Source organism: Eleutherodactylus coqui, chromosome 3, assembly GCF_035609145.1.
Source record: "Eleutherodactylus coqui strain aEleCoq1 chromosome 3, aEleCoq1.hap1, whole genome shotgun sequence".
NCBI classification, from domain to species: Eukaryota; Metazoa; Chordata; class Amphibia; order Anura; family Eleutherodactylidae; genus Eleutherodactylus; species Eleutherodactylus coqui.
In genome coordinates, this window is record NC_089839.1 from 150,165,821 (window position 1) to 150,184,400 (window position 18,580).

General features: G+C 43.4%; 1 protein-coding gene across 1 annotated transcript in view; it reads right to left on the bottom strand.

Annotated features, from left to right (window-relative positions):
- Positions 1-18,580, bottom strand: part of LOC136621105 (protein polybromo-1-like) — a 76,061-nt gene that overhangs the window by 4,372 nt on the left and 53,109 nt on the right. The window contains 7 exon segments of the mRNA XM_066596345.1: positions 1,385-1,455; positions 7,300-7,458; positions 10,043-10,213; positions 12,931-13,132; positions 15,596-15,763; positions 15,765-15,807; positions 17,318-17,501. Of these exon segments, the coding sequence (XP_066452442.1) occupies positions 1,385-1,455; positions 7,300-7,458; positions 10,043-10,213; positions 12,931-13,132; positions 15,596-15,763; positions 15,765-15,807; positions 17,318-17,501 (998 nt within the window).

Below are 18,580 nucleotides of genomic sequence, written 5' to 3' on the forward strand. Positions count from 1 at the left end.
TCTATGGTCACCAGTAGTTCTCCATCATGTTATCATGTTTGTATTCCATCATCTGCAGTCCTGTTCTTCCACAGTCACCAGTAGTCCTCCATCATATGTGTATCCCATCATCCGCAGTCCCGCTCTTCCACAGTCACCAGTAGTCAGCCATCATATGTGTATCCCATCGTTCACAATCCTGCTCTTCCACAGTCACCAGTAGTCCTCCATCATATGCGTATCCCATCGTCTGCAGTTCTGTTCTTCCACAGGTCACCAGTAGTCGGCCATCATATGCGTATCCCATGATCCGCAGTACTGCTCTTCTACAGACATCAGTAGTCCTCCATCTTATGTGTATCCCATCATCCGCAGTCCTGTTCTTCCACAGTCACCAGTAGTTGGCCATCATATGTGTATCCCATCGTCCGCAGTCCTGTTCTTCCATAGTCACCAGTAGTCGGTCATCATATGTGTATCCCATCGTTCACAATCCTGCTCTTCCACAGTCACCAGTAGTTCTCCATCATATGTGTATGCCATCGGCTGCAGTCCTGTTCTTCCATGGCTACCAGTAGTCCTCCATCATGTGTGTATTCCATCGTCCGCAGTCCTGTTCTTCCATAGTCACCAGTAGTCGGTCATCATATGCGTATCCCATCATCTGCAGTACTGTTCTTTCACGGTCACTAGTAGTCTGTGATGTGCAGCGGTGGCGATATGTATCATATGTACTAATGTAAGCAAATGCTGGTGGGGAAATAAATAACAGAAATATATATTGACATCAGGAATATCTCAAAAACTAGAGCTCCTGGAACGATGTATGACATGCAAATGGATGCGATTTCCGGAATCAGCGGCACAAAAATACCCAGAATAAGGTAAAAAATTCCAGGCACCATGAAAAAATTTTTGTTTTGCATTTTTTTTAGTTTCTACTGTTGTAACATGAGGATTATGGTGGCTAAGGCCGGTTCACACGACCATAAATCACAGCACGCCGCCCACGTGAGGCACGCAAGTACGTGATGACAAGGCGTACATGCTGCGGGACGCCAGTTGACAAGTATGTGCGCATGATATGTGCCAAGATAGGACATGCTGTGATTTTTTTCTTGCACGCATATTTTGGGTGAGCGGCAACAAGGCCACCTATGGCAGATTGGAAGAGCATATTCTACACGCAAGACCCATGCGCAGAATACACTGTACTGACATGGCCGTGTGAGCCCGACCTAAGGCTACAGAGCATGTTTCTGTCACTTTTCCAGCCTTCAGGGGGTGATTTATGTCCTAACTGTAACAGACTGAGGTCACACATCATATTGTAGATTTTCCATTGATACTTTCGGCTTCTTCTAAGCACAATTCATCAGGATAACATGCACTAACAACTACTTACCTGCTGATTGTAAGGGTTAGTTCCAGCTGCAGGGGATCCCACCATGGAAGTTACACCCGGCTGCATGACTCCTGGAACCAATATACAGAGAATTAACATCAACCTTACACTCCTCATCAACTGCTTAGCGCTGAATAAAAGGCCATAAGAGGGTATGATGCCAGCAGAAATAATAAATCATACCCATTTCAACCATAAGAATATTCATGCTATGCAGGAGACAGACTTCTTTTTAGAGAGCGGCAGTCACTTGTACTGGTGGCGGTCTGTAAATGGTATAGTAACACTTCCGCCTCCAGCACACTCGTTTATTTGGGGCCGTGTGCCGTTTATCTTAATTCATTATAGGGGACTATGCCGATCGACGTCTTTTCACATGGACCTCAAATCTCAACGCATGTCCTGTTCCTGTCCATATCACGGATGAGAACTAGGACATGCTAATGCACGTCTATGCTATGTTGTGTCCATGTGAATCAGACTGCACACGGACATGTGTGGTCTCATGAGAGCTACGCCCAAGATTCGGGTGCAACTCGCCCACATAAGAAGTGTGTACCCAACCTATGCCTCTCCCATATGCTAGTTTTCAGGCACAACATCTTTCTCCCCAAGAGGTCCCGGTCCCCCAAAATCTAGAGGTTATATAACGTTTTTGTTACTTTTTAAGTACACAGAAGTAAAACAGATCTATAAAAGCAGATAAATAGATTAAAAGGGTATTCCCATCTCACCTTTTATGACATATGCCATAAAAGTCTGATACTGGGGTCCACACCTATCTAGAGTTGTAGCCCCCACTGACCCTGGCCCGGCGGTATGGGGTGGCTAGAGGTGATCGGAAATTATGAAAATAGCCACATGCGTGGTTTCTGTAACTCCTATAGATATGAATGAGAATTATAGAAACAGCGTAGCACAGCGAGATACACCGTTTCCACACCTCTGGAGTTAGGAACACACTTCTATGGGAGTTACGGAAACAATGTAACCCAGCTGTGTGCAGTTCTTTCTTTCCATCAGGCCACCTTATAGACAGTTTTGTTCCAATCCCGAGAAGGACGGACCCCTATAACATCCACTTGTCGCTACATTAAGGCCAAATGGCACATGGTTGTATTTTCGGGCAGTGTACTGTCTATGGGCTAATCACATGCACGATTCTTCACACGGACCGATAATCTCCATGAAAAGCTTGTAACGTGTCCTACTGCCATATTTTCATGGACGAGAGCACTCAATGTCGTTGAATATCGAACATCACACCAACAGCTGTCAATGTGCTGTCCGATGCAAGCGAGCGTCTCAGGTGCGAATCACAGTACGACCGTCTGCCTTTCGCCTAATGCTGGGATACAACGACGGAGATTTAGGACACTGTCGTAAGGAAAAAAATAATTACTTGTTATCAATAGCAACTAGAGATGAGCGAGCATACTCGCTAAGGACAATTACTCGATCGAGCACTGCCCTTAGTGAGTACCTGCCCGCTCGGAAGAAAAGGTTCGGCTGCCGGCGCAGGCGAGAGGTGAGTTGTGGCCATCAGCAGGGGGGAGCGGGGGGGGGGTGGGGGGGGGGGGAGAGATCTCCCCTCCGCCCTCCGTTCCTCCCCACTCTCCCCCGCCGCATCTTTGCTCCCGAGCGGGAGGGTACTCACTAAGGGCAATGCTCGATCGAGTAATTGCCCTTAGAGAGTATGCTCGCTCATCTCTAATAGCAACCCATCACAGCACAGCTTTCATGTTGTATTCTGCCGACTGGTTGCTACGGGCAACAAAGTTTTCCTTTTAGACAGCTTCCTATATCTGTCCCAAAATGAGGAGAAAATGGATAATATTTGTCCAGTAAACAAATCACCTCATGAAAGACAATGTTGTCCAAATCTTCTGCTATACGAACCAGAACAGAAAGCTGCTAAAGGTACCGTTACATGGGATGACGGACGGGCGCACCAGAACTCGACAGCCGCCCCCAGAGACTATCTGCTTTCACACAGGAGTGATAGGACTTCAGAGAATAGAAGCGGAAAAGGTTGGAGATCGCTCCGTCCGCCTCCATTCACTGCAAACAATAGGTGAACGACTGACTCTTCATATGGGCCAATAACCACTTGGTTTGTAAGGGAGCTAAAAAACAGGCGAATCCGACAAATGCGCGATTTCTCGCTTGGTGCCCTGTCAGCCGACACTCACCCGAAATCATTGCTTCCAGTGATGATTCTGGGGATAATCGCCCCGTGTCAGAGTCCCTCCCATCCCATCATGTATTAGTAGAATTCTACTTTCTTTGAGGAGACTGATCTTTAGAGAAGCTGTTCTCCTGGTAAGACAACTCCGAACATCTTCATGCAGCCTATAAGCTTTGCTATAAGTGCGATAGTCATTCGGAGAATGTAAGCGGAGCGTGAGGAATTGTTCCGGCGACCGCCATCATTCACAGTAAACAGGAGTCGCCCAAACAATGAGCGGCGTCTCTTTACATGGCCCGATTATTGCTGGGTCTTTAGTTCTGCTAGGAACCAAGTGACTGACAGGTGAGCGGTTTCTTGCTCGGTAGTTGGTGACCGCATGTACACAGGACGACTGGAAATTGCAGTTTTCAGCGATAATTTGGGCAATGATTGCCTGATGTAAAGGTGACTTTAGGGAATAGCCAAGAAGCTTCTGTACTTTGGTGGTTATTTAGATGTGGTGCAGCACGATTACGCAGCATAAATCTGCAGCAAATTCCAGTACAATATAAGTGGATGGAGTTTTCAAAACAGAATCTGTATGTAGCAAAACACATCACCCCCAACACACCCCTTCCATAATAAATGATCTTTTTGTTCCGATATTGTAATCAATTATGTATATCAACATTACAATGGGTTTGGTGCTGACAAGTAGAGAAATATCACAGTAGGTATTTGTACTTAGTAAGCCATTTCCTGAATATGCAGATGTGGTTGTCACAGCTGACAGACCCAAAAGCTGCTGCTACGGCTTCTACCCTTCCTCCATCCACCACACAATACGGGGCTAAGGCTTTATTTGAAGCCTGACACATAGAAGCCACTTGGCCATATAATCTAGTATTTGTATATATTGATGGCATTCACTGTAATGTATACGTTGTTCTAGTTCAGCTGCACACCCCCTACACCTGCTGTCATAGACTATCAACCTCGTATGGTTAATTAAAGCGTAGACTCTACTGCCTAAACTGGAATTATTATCTTTTTAATGTAATGTAACTAGGGCTTATTTTTGGGGTAGCTTATATTTCAAGCCTCCCCAAAAATCCTGAAAGATCAGGCTAGGGCTTATTTTTGGGTAGGTCTTATTTTTGGGAAACACGGTATTAGACATTTTTGACCTGCTGTTTAGAGAAGCAGTTTTTATTTTTGGTAATCTCTTCAACAAATTACGCACACAAAATGGCGTGTGCAGACAATGTACGCTGAGAGCCTGAGTGCCTACAAGTCTGCAATGACCTTTTGTCACTTGGAAAGCATGAGGAAAGAAAACTACTGTGCCACTCCATGAAGAACATAAATAGGCTAAAAGGCAGCTACAGTCACTGTAAAGGCTACCTATACACGGGATAGCGCAATATTTCTCGGCCCAAGTATCGCAATCGCCAACATGCGGTTTTACGCTAAAGTGAGGTGTTTTTCTGGCAAAAACCGCCTCCCATCACTTCTTTGAAGTAGCGGTCCTCTAGCGCAGTTTTTAGCCATGTGGAAGATTGAAAACAATGGGAAGCAGTTGCCAAAGAGAAACCTTGCATCGCATGAAGTGCAATGTGCTTTATTGTCCCATTGAACACAATGGCCGATGTGTTCTGAGGAACGCGAAAAGGTAGGACATGCCACATGGTGCAGGAAAACATTGCTCATGTATATGCCTCCATTCAAAAGAAGGGGGCTTATATTTGCGTGAGCTTTGCGAGTCTCGCAACACACCAAACTCGTGTGAGATTCCCGGCCGTGGGAAACCGGCCAAGGCCACTCTCACACATGTGTTTTTTACCGCGATTACCGTGGCGTTCTGAACACAATGGTGATTGCGGTACAAGGCTCCCATTGATTTCAATGGAGTCTTACAGGCCTGTACTCGATTGCAGCGTTTTCAAACACTGCGATTTTCGAGCACTGTCTGCTCTATTTTATTGCCATTAATGCATTTAATAAGCCGTCAAAATTATGCGGTGGGTTAAAACCTGCTGTCGGAGGCCGTAACCCGAATCCGAAAACAGCGGTAAAATCGTGGCAAGACGCGGCAATCGAAATCGTGGTGTTTTGCTGATGGCATTTGTGAGAGTGGCATAAGGGTTCTTACCCACTTGTGTTTTTTTTTGTTTTTTTCACGCTGCGATATCGCAGCTTTTTTTTTTAAATTGCGATTGTCAATGGGGCTTTCTAAATGTTAAAAACGCATCGCAAGTTTGTGCTTTGTGATTTTTGTGTGATGCATTTTTAACATTAGAAATTCCCATTGACAATCGCCTTAAATAAACGCAAGTGTGTAAGAGCCCTAAGGGAGATGTGGAACACGGATTTTAGGTGTTATTGTGAAATATATGCTGCTGAAAAACAGCCAAATAGTGATAAAGTGTTAGATTTAGAGGAGAATAATGGCTCATTTGGTTAAAAAACAAAGACTTAAAAAACACTTATTAAAACCACATTTTTATGGGAAAATGGCTAAGTTGTCACTGAACAGCACATATATTACAGACAAACAGAAGTAGCATACTAATGGGCTACATGTGCACCAACTATAGAGGTCCTACTAACACCACAGCTGAAAGTATCACCCAGAAATGCTTATATCAGGGCAAACGCACTCCCACAAAAGAAACTGCAATTAAACCCGGAAAAGGGAATAATAAAAAAAAGTGCTGAAAAATTCCTTAAATCTGCACAAATGGGACCTGATAGATGCTGGATTGATAGATATTCTGAATAAAAGGAAAATACAATCATTTATTAAAATAGCTTGTTAAGGTGGAGCATCTGGGGTGGACATGGTTTCTTGCTCTTTATTGGACCATGAAAATGTATTTTATTTTTTTAAGGGGGTCTGCACAGATTTTTGCAGCAGAATCCACTGCGGGCGTCCGCACTGCGAAACCGCAGCAGATTCTATTCATAGCATGCAATGCGAAATAGATTATTCCGGCATACTCACGGAAACCAAATGTAGTTTCTATGAGCGTAGGAAAGAAATCTCAGCATGCTGCATTTTTGTGCGGACGGCTTCCCTTGAAGTCAATGGGATGCAGTCCGACCTGCAGCCTGTCTGTAATTGACATTGTGGACAGATTGCGGATTCCGCATCATCGCCAAGCAACGACATGGGGAAAAGAAAATTTAGAAAACAAAATCTGTACTGCACATGTCCAACAGCGGACAAAGTCAAGTACGCAGGGTTGCCGGCTGCTGTCAGGGCTGGGTTCCGCTGTGGGCTCCCGCATGCAGAATCCGGCTCAGACATGTGCAGCCCACCTAACAAGTACAGGTGCACCCATTGTACAAAATACTGTGTATCCTCAGACCATCCCTATATTCCAATAAGTTCCTATACTTCCTCACTCCTCCAGTAAAGTAAATGCAACTGAAGAGGGCTTTGAACAAGATAAAAGATCATCAAAAACATACAAAAAATTGCTTTAAAACCATTTTTATGCAATCTAGACAAGGAATCCATGCTTTTGTATGGTTAAGGACAAAGAAATTACATCTTCCCCCAAATTAGGCGGCAGAGTTACCTGACGAGAACCACATAACAAAACCCAACATAACAGCTTAATTGCTAAAGATTGTTAGAAGTGTCTGGTGATAAAGTGACTGGCGGTGGATCAGTATACATACAAGCATCTGAAGGGAGAGGTGGGATGGAGGTGAGTGAACGAGGTTATGACATTCTTACCCTGTAGCGGGATGCCCGGAAGGCCTGGTATACCAGGTGGAAGGAGGTGGGGAGGTGGTATCACCCCATGATGAAGAGGCTGCATGCTGCCCATGCTAATAATGCCATCAATTGGGCCTTGCATAGGTGGCAGGCCAGGCGGATAGCCCCCTATCATGCCTTGAAGAACAAGCATGCAATATAATGGATTAAAACAAACATGCACTAACATGAAGAAATGGCGTTAATTCTGTGATATTAATGTTGAGAACATACAAAAATGAGTTAGCAGTTTAACAAAAATCAAAACATGTCGTCATGTTAATAGCTACATCATGGAAGGATGGAAATTATATAAGGTGTCAACAAAGCTCAGGAGGTTTCCTCTATAGGATCCAATGATAAGCCATGAATATAGTAAAGGGATCAAATGAGAAGATTAAAAGCGGAGCCTCCAAAAACCATCATTATTATTTTGTGAATACGATAATTTGTTCAATTTTCACATAAAAGGTCTTCGGGGAGGCTTTAGATCTGTAAAACTTAAAGGGCTTGTCAAGTTGAAATGAACTTTTAGCTATAGAGCCAAAATGGGTTAACACAACTAAATAAATGCTACTTACCTGTCCTCCGGGCCGAGGATCCATCACTGCAGTCCTGCATCTGTTGACAGCGGACGGGGGGTGACCACCACCCGCCAATCAGAGGACGCAGCATCGCCGGTTCTCCTGATATCACCACTCAAATCCTGGCGGCACAATGATGCCATGAGTTCTGAATGGGGATTCTGAGGCCTGTGATTGGCAGGCAGCGTTCACCTGACTTCTGATGACAAAGACCAGGTGAATCGCGGGGCTAGATCGCTGTTAAGGACACACAAGTACTGTTTGTTTTGTTGTTTTAACCCACTTGGATCTAGGTTTAAAAAGTTAATTTTGATTGGACAACCCCTTTTAAGGCGTTCTCCAATAGCATCCAGACATGGCTAAGATGGGAATCCAACCTATGCCTTTTCCGCAACACCCATTCGCTTCTGTCGGTTTTCATACTCCCATCCTTTGCGGTGACATCCATTCTGGCAATATGTGCAAGCCCCCGAGAGGTGGGACTCTTATCTATCAGGTACTTATGGCATAGCTTTTTCCCTAGGAAAAGTTTGAGTTTCAGTGTAAAGTTCAAGATGCAAATTAAAACCACACAGAGGAGCCAATACTATGCAGCCTGGAAACATCCCCCCCCCCTAAAAAAAAAAACAGTAGCAAGAAACTTGGTGGTTTGCATCCCTACTGCTAACAATAAGTGCGCAGATAGAGAGAATTGACCTTAAATTTCAAAGAAAACCTTCAGGCCATGTAGTTGTAGCTGAGAAGTGCAATCAAGGTTTAGAACATTTTCTACTGCCCTAACATGAGAGAAACTGCTGCCCATATTACTGCAGCAATGCCTGAACCTCCTACCTGTAGGGTCCTATTGTGCTCCAAATTTGGTTTCCTTGAACTATGGGAGGTCCCAAGTAAAGGCCATGTGAAAATAGCCTAAAGGATCATTATCCCTCCTCATGTAACTTATAAGGTGGCTGCTGTCCACCGCTCTGATGGCTTGAGACGAGCATACGCCTCTCACTGTGTCAATGCTTACCCTTTCCATACAAGATGCTTGTAAATTAACTGCTCCTAACCATCCAGTCTTCTGTGTATGGCGGTTCTTTGTCCATAAACAATGCCTCTCTTGTCCATTGCCTTGACCTGGCATTGCAGCTTATGGCCCTTTTACATGGGCCGACAGTCGCTTAAATGACTGCTCGCACGCTGACGTCCCTGCTAAGGTCGTCAGCGCTGCTGCAGAGAATTTAGATCCAAGATTTTGCCGCTGGATCGCTGGGTTCCGCTCAGTGCTTCACCTTCTACCTGAAGCACCGAGTGGAGAGCATTTACACGGAACGAGAAGCCAGCGATCCAGCAACAGTTCTTTCACTGACTAAAAGTCAGCGATTAATGTAAAGGCAAAAAATAAAAAATATCGCTCACTATTTGTTTGCGTTTTTTTTAAACAATTATCAATCAAATTTGTTTGAACTAATTTTGAGTGATAATGGTTCGTGTAAATGGGCCATTGAAGAGAACTAGACAAGGCCTCGGACACGAGAGGAACATTTCTGGCATAAGAACAGACTTTTCTCTAATCCGGAGAGAACTATTCTCTAAAATTCCTCTCCAAAGCAGACTGCGCCCTCATAGTGGATCGCCTCGGGAAAGGCTGCTAAATTCCTTATCTGATAATATCATTACTGTAAATGGCTCCCTATATATCCATGATTCACTAACATTTAACCAGTAAACTGAAGAAAGTGTATAAAATAAGGTCAAGTAGAATATGCAAAAGATTGTGATCTATAGGTAACCATGTAAATCCGTTACGTATTTTAGTTTTCACGCTGGTCATTGTATTCTTGCTCTAATGAGACATCTCCCGTTACCGGCAGCCAATGGCTTCAGGACACGACTATCTGTTTCCTTCTGTGACGTTTGGGGCTTCACCAACGATGGCCAAGTATATTTACCCAATATCATTTGACAATATTTCAGTAAAGCATAAGATAACAGTAGCCATTACCTATACATGAGAGGACAATGCAAATATATTCCATCCACTGACTAGGGAACACAACACCAATACTTCAGTCACATTAATAATGTCTAGTAACAAGTGCACACAGTGCAAGTAAAGCCATGTACTCCTGCAATGTCCGCATGATCATGGACACCTGAGGCTGGTGTCATCTGCTGGTTAATCATTCCCATTGGTGTTGGTGGAGGCACGACTCCCATTAGAGCTCCCACAGGAGTGCCAGCTCTGGGGGAAGAGTTCTGCTGCTGCTGTTGCTGCTGCGCTGCACGTTCCCTTTCTTGCTGCTCCGCTACTTTGGCAGCACGTTCTGTAAGAAGCAAATATATGTATATAATCAATGACGTCTTATATCCCAAGTCTAAAGCCAAAATCCAGCTGCTGTACCTGTGCAAACAATGAAGGGGACCACAGCCTCTTCATTGTGCTAATCGCCAGGGGTCGGACCCACAAGTACCCCAAGGACAGGCCATCAATACGTCAAGGGGCTTTCCTGAAAACACTTATCACCTATCCAAAGGTCATTGTGTACTGTCTTGTGCCGTGCGCGTAAATCTTGCAGCCTGTACCCAGCTGTACCCGTATATCCTTGTGCAAGCTACTAAGCAAACTAAGATTTTATGTATTTTTTACATCTTTTTGCTATCAACAGTAAATTAGGAACTTGCAGTAAAAGCCATTATTGTATAATACCCTAGACAAAAATGTAAATACTTAAAGGAGTTTTCAGACTACCTGAAATTTCTTCACAACCACTTTGTACTTTCCGGTTGCTGCTGGTTTTCTGATTCACACATGCTACTCCTCAACTTTGCAATTGGGTTTTACACTCTATTTCTTATAAGAGGTCACAGCACAAAATTAAAATCAATGTCCTAAGACCCCCCGGGGGCCTCTGCGCCATACTATCATGTACCGCAACCGCATCCATGAGTCCTATTCAAGTACCTTACTGTTCTTTCAATATAGGACACTAGAACAGAGGTATAGCGCTAGGTCAATGTTTTTGACCACAACATGTTTTTGGGTAGGTAAGATATATTTAACCCCTTAACGCTTCAGGTCGTACAGTTACATCCTGGATGTTAGGGGTTTGTATGGAGGGGATTGGGGGTCGATCCTGCTCTATACAATGCAGATGCTGACTCTTACAGCAGACATCCGTCCGCAACAGCTCCGATAAGTAGCGCTGCTGATCGGAGCTGTTAATCCTGTAAATGCCACCATCAATTCTAACAGCTTGATAGAATGCCTGCCAGATCGCGGTATAATGTAATGCTATGGGATTTCATCATACTGCAGGAGTGATCAAATCATCGAAATTCTTGTCCCCTATGGGAACTGTAAAAGTCTGAGCTATCAATGTAACACATTATTTACCCCGCACGGTGAATGTTAAATAAAAATAAAATCTATGCCAGAATTGCGCTTTTTTGGTCACACCGTCTCCAAGAAAAATGTAATAAAAAGCTATCAAAAAGTTGTATGTACTCCAAAATGGTACCCATAGAAACTACAGGACGTCCCTCAAAAAATGTGCCCTCGCACAACCGTGTTGACAGTTAAAGACAAAAAAGTAAAGACTATCAGAAGATGGTGGCAGAAAATGTAAAAAAAAATAATAGTACAGCAAACAAAAGACATATAAAAAAAACCCATAAATTTGGTATCAAAATAATTGTGCTGACCCATAGAATCAAGTGATGTCATTTTTGTTGCAGTATGTATGCTGTAGAAACAAGGCACACCCAAAGATGGCGGAATCAGTTTTTTTTCCCATCTCACTCCACTTAGAATTTTAAAAAAAGTTTTTCAGTACATTATACAGTACATTACATAGTGCCATTGAAAAATACAACTCCTCTCGCAAAAAAAGCCCTCATACAGCTACTTTGTTTCCCTGAAAATAAGACACTTTCTTATATCAATTTTTGCCTCAAAAGAGGCACAGTGTCTTATTTTTTTGGGGGGGGGTGTCTTATACTTACCCAGCTGCCGGCATCTGTGTCCCTCACATTGGTCCCCGCGCTGCTGCAGTCCTCAGCGCTGACAGGATTCTTTTCTCTTGGGCTTTAAATAACCCACCTTCGGTAAGCGCTGTGATTGGTTCTTCGAGCGCTGGCTCTGATTGTCTGGCACTCGATCCAATCACAGCGCTCACTGGAGGCAGGGTATTCAAAGCCCCGTCAACAGAAGATAATATTGTCAGTGCCGAGAACTGCAGCAGTGTAGGGACCAGAGCGTGGGATACAGACGCCAGTGGCTGGGTGAGTATAAGCAATAAGGTTAAAAAAAGCAATACTCACCTAGCCGCCGGTATCTGTGTCCCTCGCCCTGGTCCCCACGCTGCTGCAGTTCTCAGTGCTGACAGGATTCTCTTCTGGTGGCGGGGCTTTGAATACCCCGCCTCCAGCAAGCGCTGTGATTGGATTAAGTGCCAGCCAATCAGAGCAGCTGCTTGATGAACCAACACTGAATGGCTGTGAATAATCAACCACCGGCTTCGATTGGCTGTTGTTTGATCCAATCACAGCACTCTCTTCCCGGAGGTGGGGAATTAAAGCCCCGTCACCAGAAGAGAATCCTGTCAGCGCTGAGGACTGCAGCCTGCTGCAACGCCGAAGAGCAGCGCGAGGGACAAGGATGCCAATGACTAGGTGAGTATTGTTTTTTACTTTTTTTTTTTAACCTAGTATAGCTAGGGCTAATTTTTGGGAGAGGCTTATATTTAACAACTTCCTTATTTAAAAAAAAGGTGGGGGGCACATTTTCCAGGGAAAGGGGCGACAGGGACGGTACGTCAATGAATAAATAAAAATAGTTATGGTCTTCTAAAAGGGGGTAAGCAAAAACAAAAATGAAAGGGGAGGGGGTGCGCGTCTTTAAGGGCTTGAATGCATTAGTAAACAGGTCAGGGATATCAGAGATTATGATGGCACCTCCTTGTGTTGATTAAATCTATAGCATGGATGTCTGCACAGGTGGATTCTGAAGGGAGGTCGAGATGGAATCAGATCCATATTTTACCTTCATAATCGGCTTTCTTTGTGGCCTCAAGGTTCCTCCACTCAGTTCCTACTAATCTGCTAAGTTCACCAAAAGAGTAGTCTGGATGTTGAGCTTTAATAACTGCCCTCATTTCACTACTGAAAAGGATATAACCGCTCATGTTAATCTTCCTCTTGCCTCCTTCTTTCTTAGTGCTGTTCTTGCCAGATTTTGGTGTTGACTAAAATGGAGAAAACGTTAGATATTTTGTTCAAAATGTTCTAAAAAGTAACCCGACTCTTTATATATAAATAGAAAATAAGAATTTAGAATTACTGAAACCCAGTGGAAAAGCCTTTTCTTTGGTGGCTGTTGCCAACACCAGACAATCTTAGGCTAGATCTGTGGTTAGAGAGTGGACAGTTTCGGTATGGTTCTATGTTAGATGAGATCTAGGAAATGGAGACACATAAAGGAAAAAAAAGCAACAAGCTAGGAAGACATTCAGCAGATCTGCAAGCACAGCCACGACAAAGCAGCAATACCACGCAATCGGCCCTCCCACCCCAGAAAGAAGAGATAACTATAATCTAAATACCGGAAAACAATAGTGGGCCTGACCTTGGCTCTCAAAATTTACCTTTCCGTTGTCTAACAACTGTTTGGGTAATTTGCTGTCCACTGTCTCCCCTGGTTCGCCATCTTTCGTTTGTTTGTCACTGGGTGTCTCAGTGGGTTCTGCCTCTGTTAGGGATCCCCCTTGCGTCAATGAGGGAGGGGAGGGCAGCCTGACTCCTGGCGTCAGGTCGTCGGTACATCGGGGGGAGCTTGGTTGTGGTTGTGCGGTGGCCTGATTTAGTGTTTTAAAACACCAATTGTAAAAGGATTAACAAAAAAAAATTCTGCATTTGTAAGAAAAAAACTCTACGTTCAGACAGGGAATTGCATGAGCGATGACACAACATGTATGTACGTGGTATTGCTGCTTTTCTTTATTCAGTCCAAGCGGCAAAGCCTCTGCAACAAACATGGAGCCCCAACTTATAATGCCATGAGCAAAAAGCACCCTGCTAATGACAGCGCATCACACGGAAAATGGAAAAGCCTTTTTACTTCATTAGTTGTACAGAATGATAGACTATCTGGACCAAAGTGGTTTTCACTTGGATTTTTTTTAATCCACCCAGCAAAACAAAATCTGGTATAATGTACCAGCTGTGTTAATACAAGAAACAAAAAAGTTCACGACTACTTCAGAGGCACTTGTGTATTGAGGCGTTAGTGGCTCTCCACTCCGGGGTCCTGAATGGTGGGGACTCTGCTAACAAGCAGTGACACTCACTATGGTGGACTCGGGCTATTCATCTAATTGGCCACATCTATAACACTATAGGTCACCCACTAGGGAGAGTCTCTAGAAGTTCGGTAAAGTAAACTGCTGCAGATAACTTGATGAGCCGGATCGGGATAATCAGCCAATTTTAGCAGAGCTCTTACATAGAAGAGGTGTCTGTGGAGAGACTAGCCCATTAAATCAAGGAGGCCTGCAGAGAGAAAAACTGGAAAAATGTAGAATGCAAGTCAAATAATGGTCGAACATATAGTGTTATTCTCCATGTACACACTGCAGCTTATTCTGAAAAGTCATCTGAAAGTGCAAATATGCTTTAAGCTATCTCTCGGGGTACCATGGTAGCTAAATCAAGACAGGATGTCCATGCACAGAAGAGTTACTCTACTGATGCTACCACGGCAATCTTAGGGCAAAGCATAATATGCACCAGTATAGTCAGATCAGAAGGAGAACTAAAAAGTATATATTGCTCATAATTTTTGAGCTATAGTTACACAAGTACAGAACCCCATTAAAACAAAAAATGGTAAATCCCACTTAAACAATTCTAGTCATAAGCGTTGTCCATTTTCAGTGTGAGCACTACAGACAAACAATAAACATGTTACCTGCACAATGAGTTAACAGGGGGAATAAAACATAGAACCATATCACTTCCAATATTTAATGTTAAAGGGGTTGTCTCATGAAAGCATGTGGGGTTATATACTTCTGTATGGCCATATGAATGCACTTTGTAATATACATTGTGCATTAATTATGAGCCATACAGAAGTTATTCACTTACCTGCTCCGTTGCTGGCGTCCTCGCCTCCATGGATCCATCTAAAATCACCTCTTCTGGCGATTTTAGACGCGCTTGCGCTGTGCGGTCTTCTGTCTTCTGAATGGGGCGGCTCTCCTCGTAGCTCCGCCCCGTCACGTGTGCCGATTCCAGCCAATCAGGAGGCTGGAATCGGCAATGGACTGCACAGTGAAGATCCCGGCGGCCATCTTACTAAGGTAAGTAAGAAGAAGGAAGAAGTCGCCGCAGCGCAGGGATTCGGGTAAGTACTACCCGTTTTGTTTTTTTTAACACATGCATCGGGTTTATCTCGCGCTGAACGGGGGGGCTATTGAATTAAAAAAACACCCGTTTCGGCGTGAGACAACCCCTTTAAGTCCACTTTATGGCCCTGGGGGATAAAGATAAGTTAAACCTGGTCTGAAGTTTTGGTTGTATGGTATCTGGACATTACATAAAGTGCAAGCCTGATGAGGGCTGTATGTACTTCTCAACAACATAAACCCATCAACACTGCTTGGGTACAGAGTAGATTAGTGTATTCTCCCAGACTAGCTTTACTTTACCTGTTGAGGAGTGTATTGCATGAGATCTAATTCACCAGACAAGGGGGTTTGAAGTTGTGGAAGACTTGGGGCGTCCAACATCTCTCCATCATCATCTCCCATATCTTCAATGTCATCATCACCACCTTCCAATTCTGCAAATTTTGCCTCCAAATCTTGGATCTTTTTTTTCCAAAAGTGGAGATGGCTCTTTTTGAGGAACAATAGGTTTCCTAAGAAAACAAGCAGAATTGCAATTATACAGATTTGCCATCAATCCCTACTATTTCTACCTATTATACCTTAACAAATACCCCTTTCTAGGTGTTAAGATTCAGCACCAGGTTCATGTAAGTGTCTCCTTACTTGCACCTACCTACTATGAAAAGAGTCAAATCAAACAGGTAGAAATATATGACATCTAAAATTAGTGCCACTTGCACAAACACTAATAAAGCTGGATACAACGCTCCAATTCCCCCTATACCAGCACTTACAATCACTATTGGAAACAGGACCAATGGACTGTAAATAATCCTTGCCTCCTAGAAGCACCAGATCCCCTGAACTAGTGCTGGTCCCTCAGTAACTACATGGAATGGCGGGAGGATGCTTCTAGTAGCTACCAGTGGGATTAGATGGAAAATATAACAATTATAACCATTCAGCTCTTGGCATTTAAAGGGCCACTCCGGTGATTTTAATTATTCATTCATTATGCAGCTATCCCCCAAGTATATATAAGTGAGCTAGTATTACCTTAGTCAGTTATTCCTTTCTGTCCGAAACCCCTGGCCCTTTTTATCTCAGGTGGTCATGTGATCTATATTCTGACCAGCTCTGATCTACTTGGGCTTAAGTGCTCAGTTTTTTAGTCAGGCTGTGTGATGCTATTACATGGACTATCACTGATACTGCTTACAGGGGGGCACGGACACACTGATCACAGTTACTGATGATGATCACACAGTTATAATAAAGGAGATGACAGCTCATCTTCTGACTGTATATTATGGTCTGCAGCTTATTTAGGTGAATGCAGAATGTAATAATACAGTCTAAAGCTGCTCATGCAATGCTCTGCTGATGCATCATGGGATTGATGTGAAAGTAAAAGTCTACACTGCATGGAAAGGATTACAATTCTACATAGGAAACCTCCAGAGTGGACAGGCAATCAGGTGAGGGGGGCAGAGATGGAAAAATGTATTTTCACCGAAGTAGTCCTTTAATTGCTAATTACATCACTCCCTCACAGCCAAGGTAGTAGATGATGCACCAGCTGAACATGACCATGGTCCATTCAGGACCAGAATGATACACGATCCCAGTTTGATTCTAATGTCAAATTCATAATCCCTTGATCGTTTTCCTTTGTGAAGTCAATAGCAGTTTCAGGTAATGGCAATTTTTATTTTATTATTTGGGTTGATTATGAGATTTTTGGTTATTACTTTCTTCTTACTAGTTCAGTTGAATAAAAAAAAAAAAAAATGAGTAGGGTCCATTACACTACTAGACGTAAACCGCCAGATAACATTACTACTACTGGGGTCATAGCCAATGGTGACCCAATGCTTTGAGGTTTGATCCTCCTACATTTGTGCTTGTAGCCTGAAACCATTACAGGAATTCTGGGCGCCAGATCAAGGGGGTTTGATGGTAATGAAATATTCGACATTCTGACATCTACCAATGCTCACTTCAAATCTACTCAGCTACAAAGTTATAGTTGTATTTTACCTGAAATAATAGATTTCATCATCCACAACCTTGGCGGACAGGGAAAACCTTTTTAACCCTTTAAATCTCTTCATTTGCTTGTCACTCTCGTTATAGCGACTCTCACACAGTAGTACATCATTTTCAGGAATTTCAGTTGGACGACAAGACAGGAAATCCTTGAAAGATAAAACCGCGCACTTTCCTAGAAAAGGCAAGAAAACATTAGATACTGTTATTAATGAGGATTTTGATCCTGTGGCACCAAAATTATCAGTGCAACCAACAAGCAAATAGAAGTAAACAGACATTTATAATCCGGACCGGCCAAGACAAAGTGCATGACCATTAAATTGTAAACCCCTCTATTTTTTTCAGTTTTTTTTTCCTTTTAATATGACCCACAACCCCCCCAAAAAAACAGCATGCCGATGACCAAGCTCTTCGCAGAAACAGTTGGGTTCAAACATTCCGGTTTCAGCTGTTAACCCATTAATTGCTGCTGTAAATGTTGACAGTGGCATTTAAAATGTCCTGATCAGGATAGAAATGTCCCAAATGCCCCACCCCCTCCATGAGATCACAGGGTGCTGTTGGGGTGTCATGGCAGCCAGGGGCCTTCTGAAGGTCTGCCGTGATTGTTTGTCTATTAAAAGTATAATGCAACGCCGTCGTATTGCAGTCTACTACATAAGCAATCACATAATCACAAGTTCCAGTCCTCTGTTAAGACTAAAAGAAAAAAGCATTTTAAATTACAAAAAATAAATACCGTATTTTCCGGTGTATAAGACGACTGGGCATTTAAGACGACCCCGACTGTCGACTTATATGCCGGGAATACACTGTAGAAAAAAAATCAATACTCGCCTCCTGCAGGCTGTCGCTCCCTCCTCCACGCCGACAGAGCAAAGGGCTGTAGCAGTAAGGGATTAATATAATAAATGGCACTCGGGTCAGAACATGAGATCTCGTGCTCTGGGACTTGACACGTTACTGGGAACCTTAAAACAAGAAGTTTGGACCTCGCTCCTGCAGGAAGTGACATCATCTGTATGCTGTTGAGCAGATTTTGTTGTTTTATTTTATTTTATTTTTTATTTAAAAGGGTAAATAGACTGACGGGGGAGGAATAGGTAAGCATAGAATTTTTTAAAATTGATTTTCAAAATAAAACAGACACTTGTGACAGATCCACTATCCTCAGGTGGGCCATCTCGTCTGTGTTTTACCCTGCAAGTCTCATCATAGGTTTCCAACTGCAGCTGGTCCATCCAAGGGCAG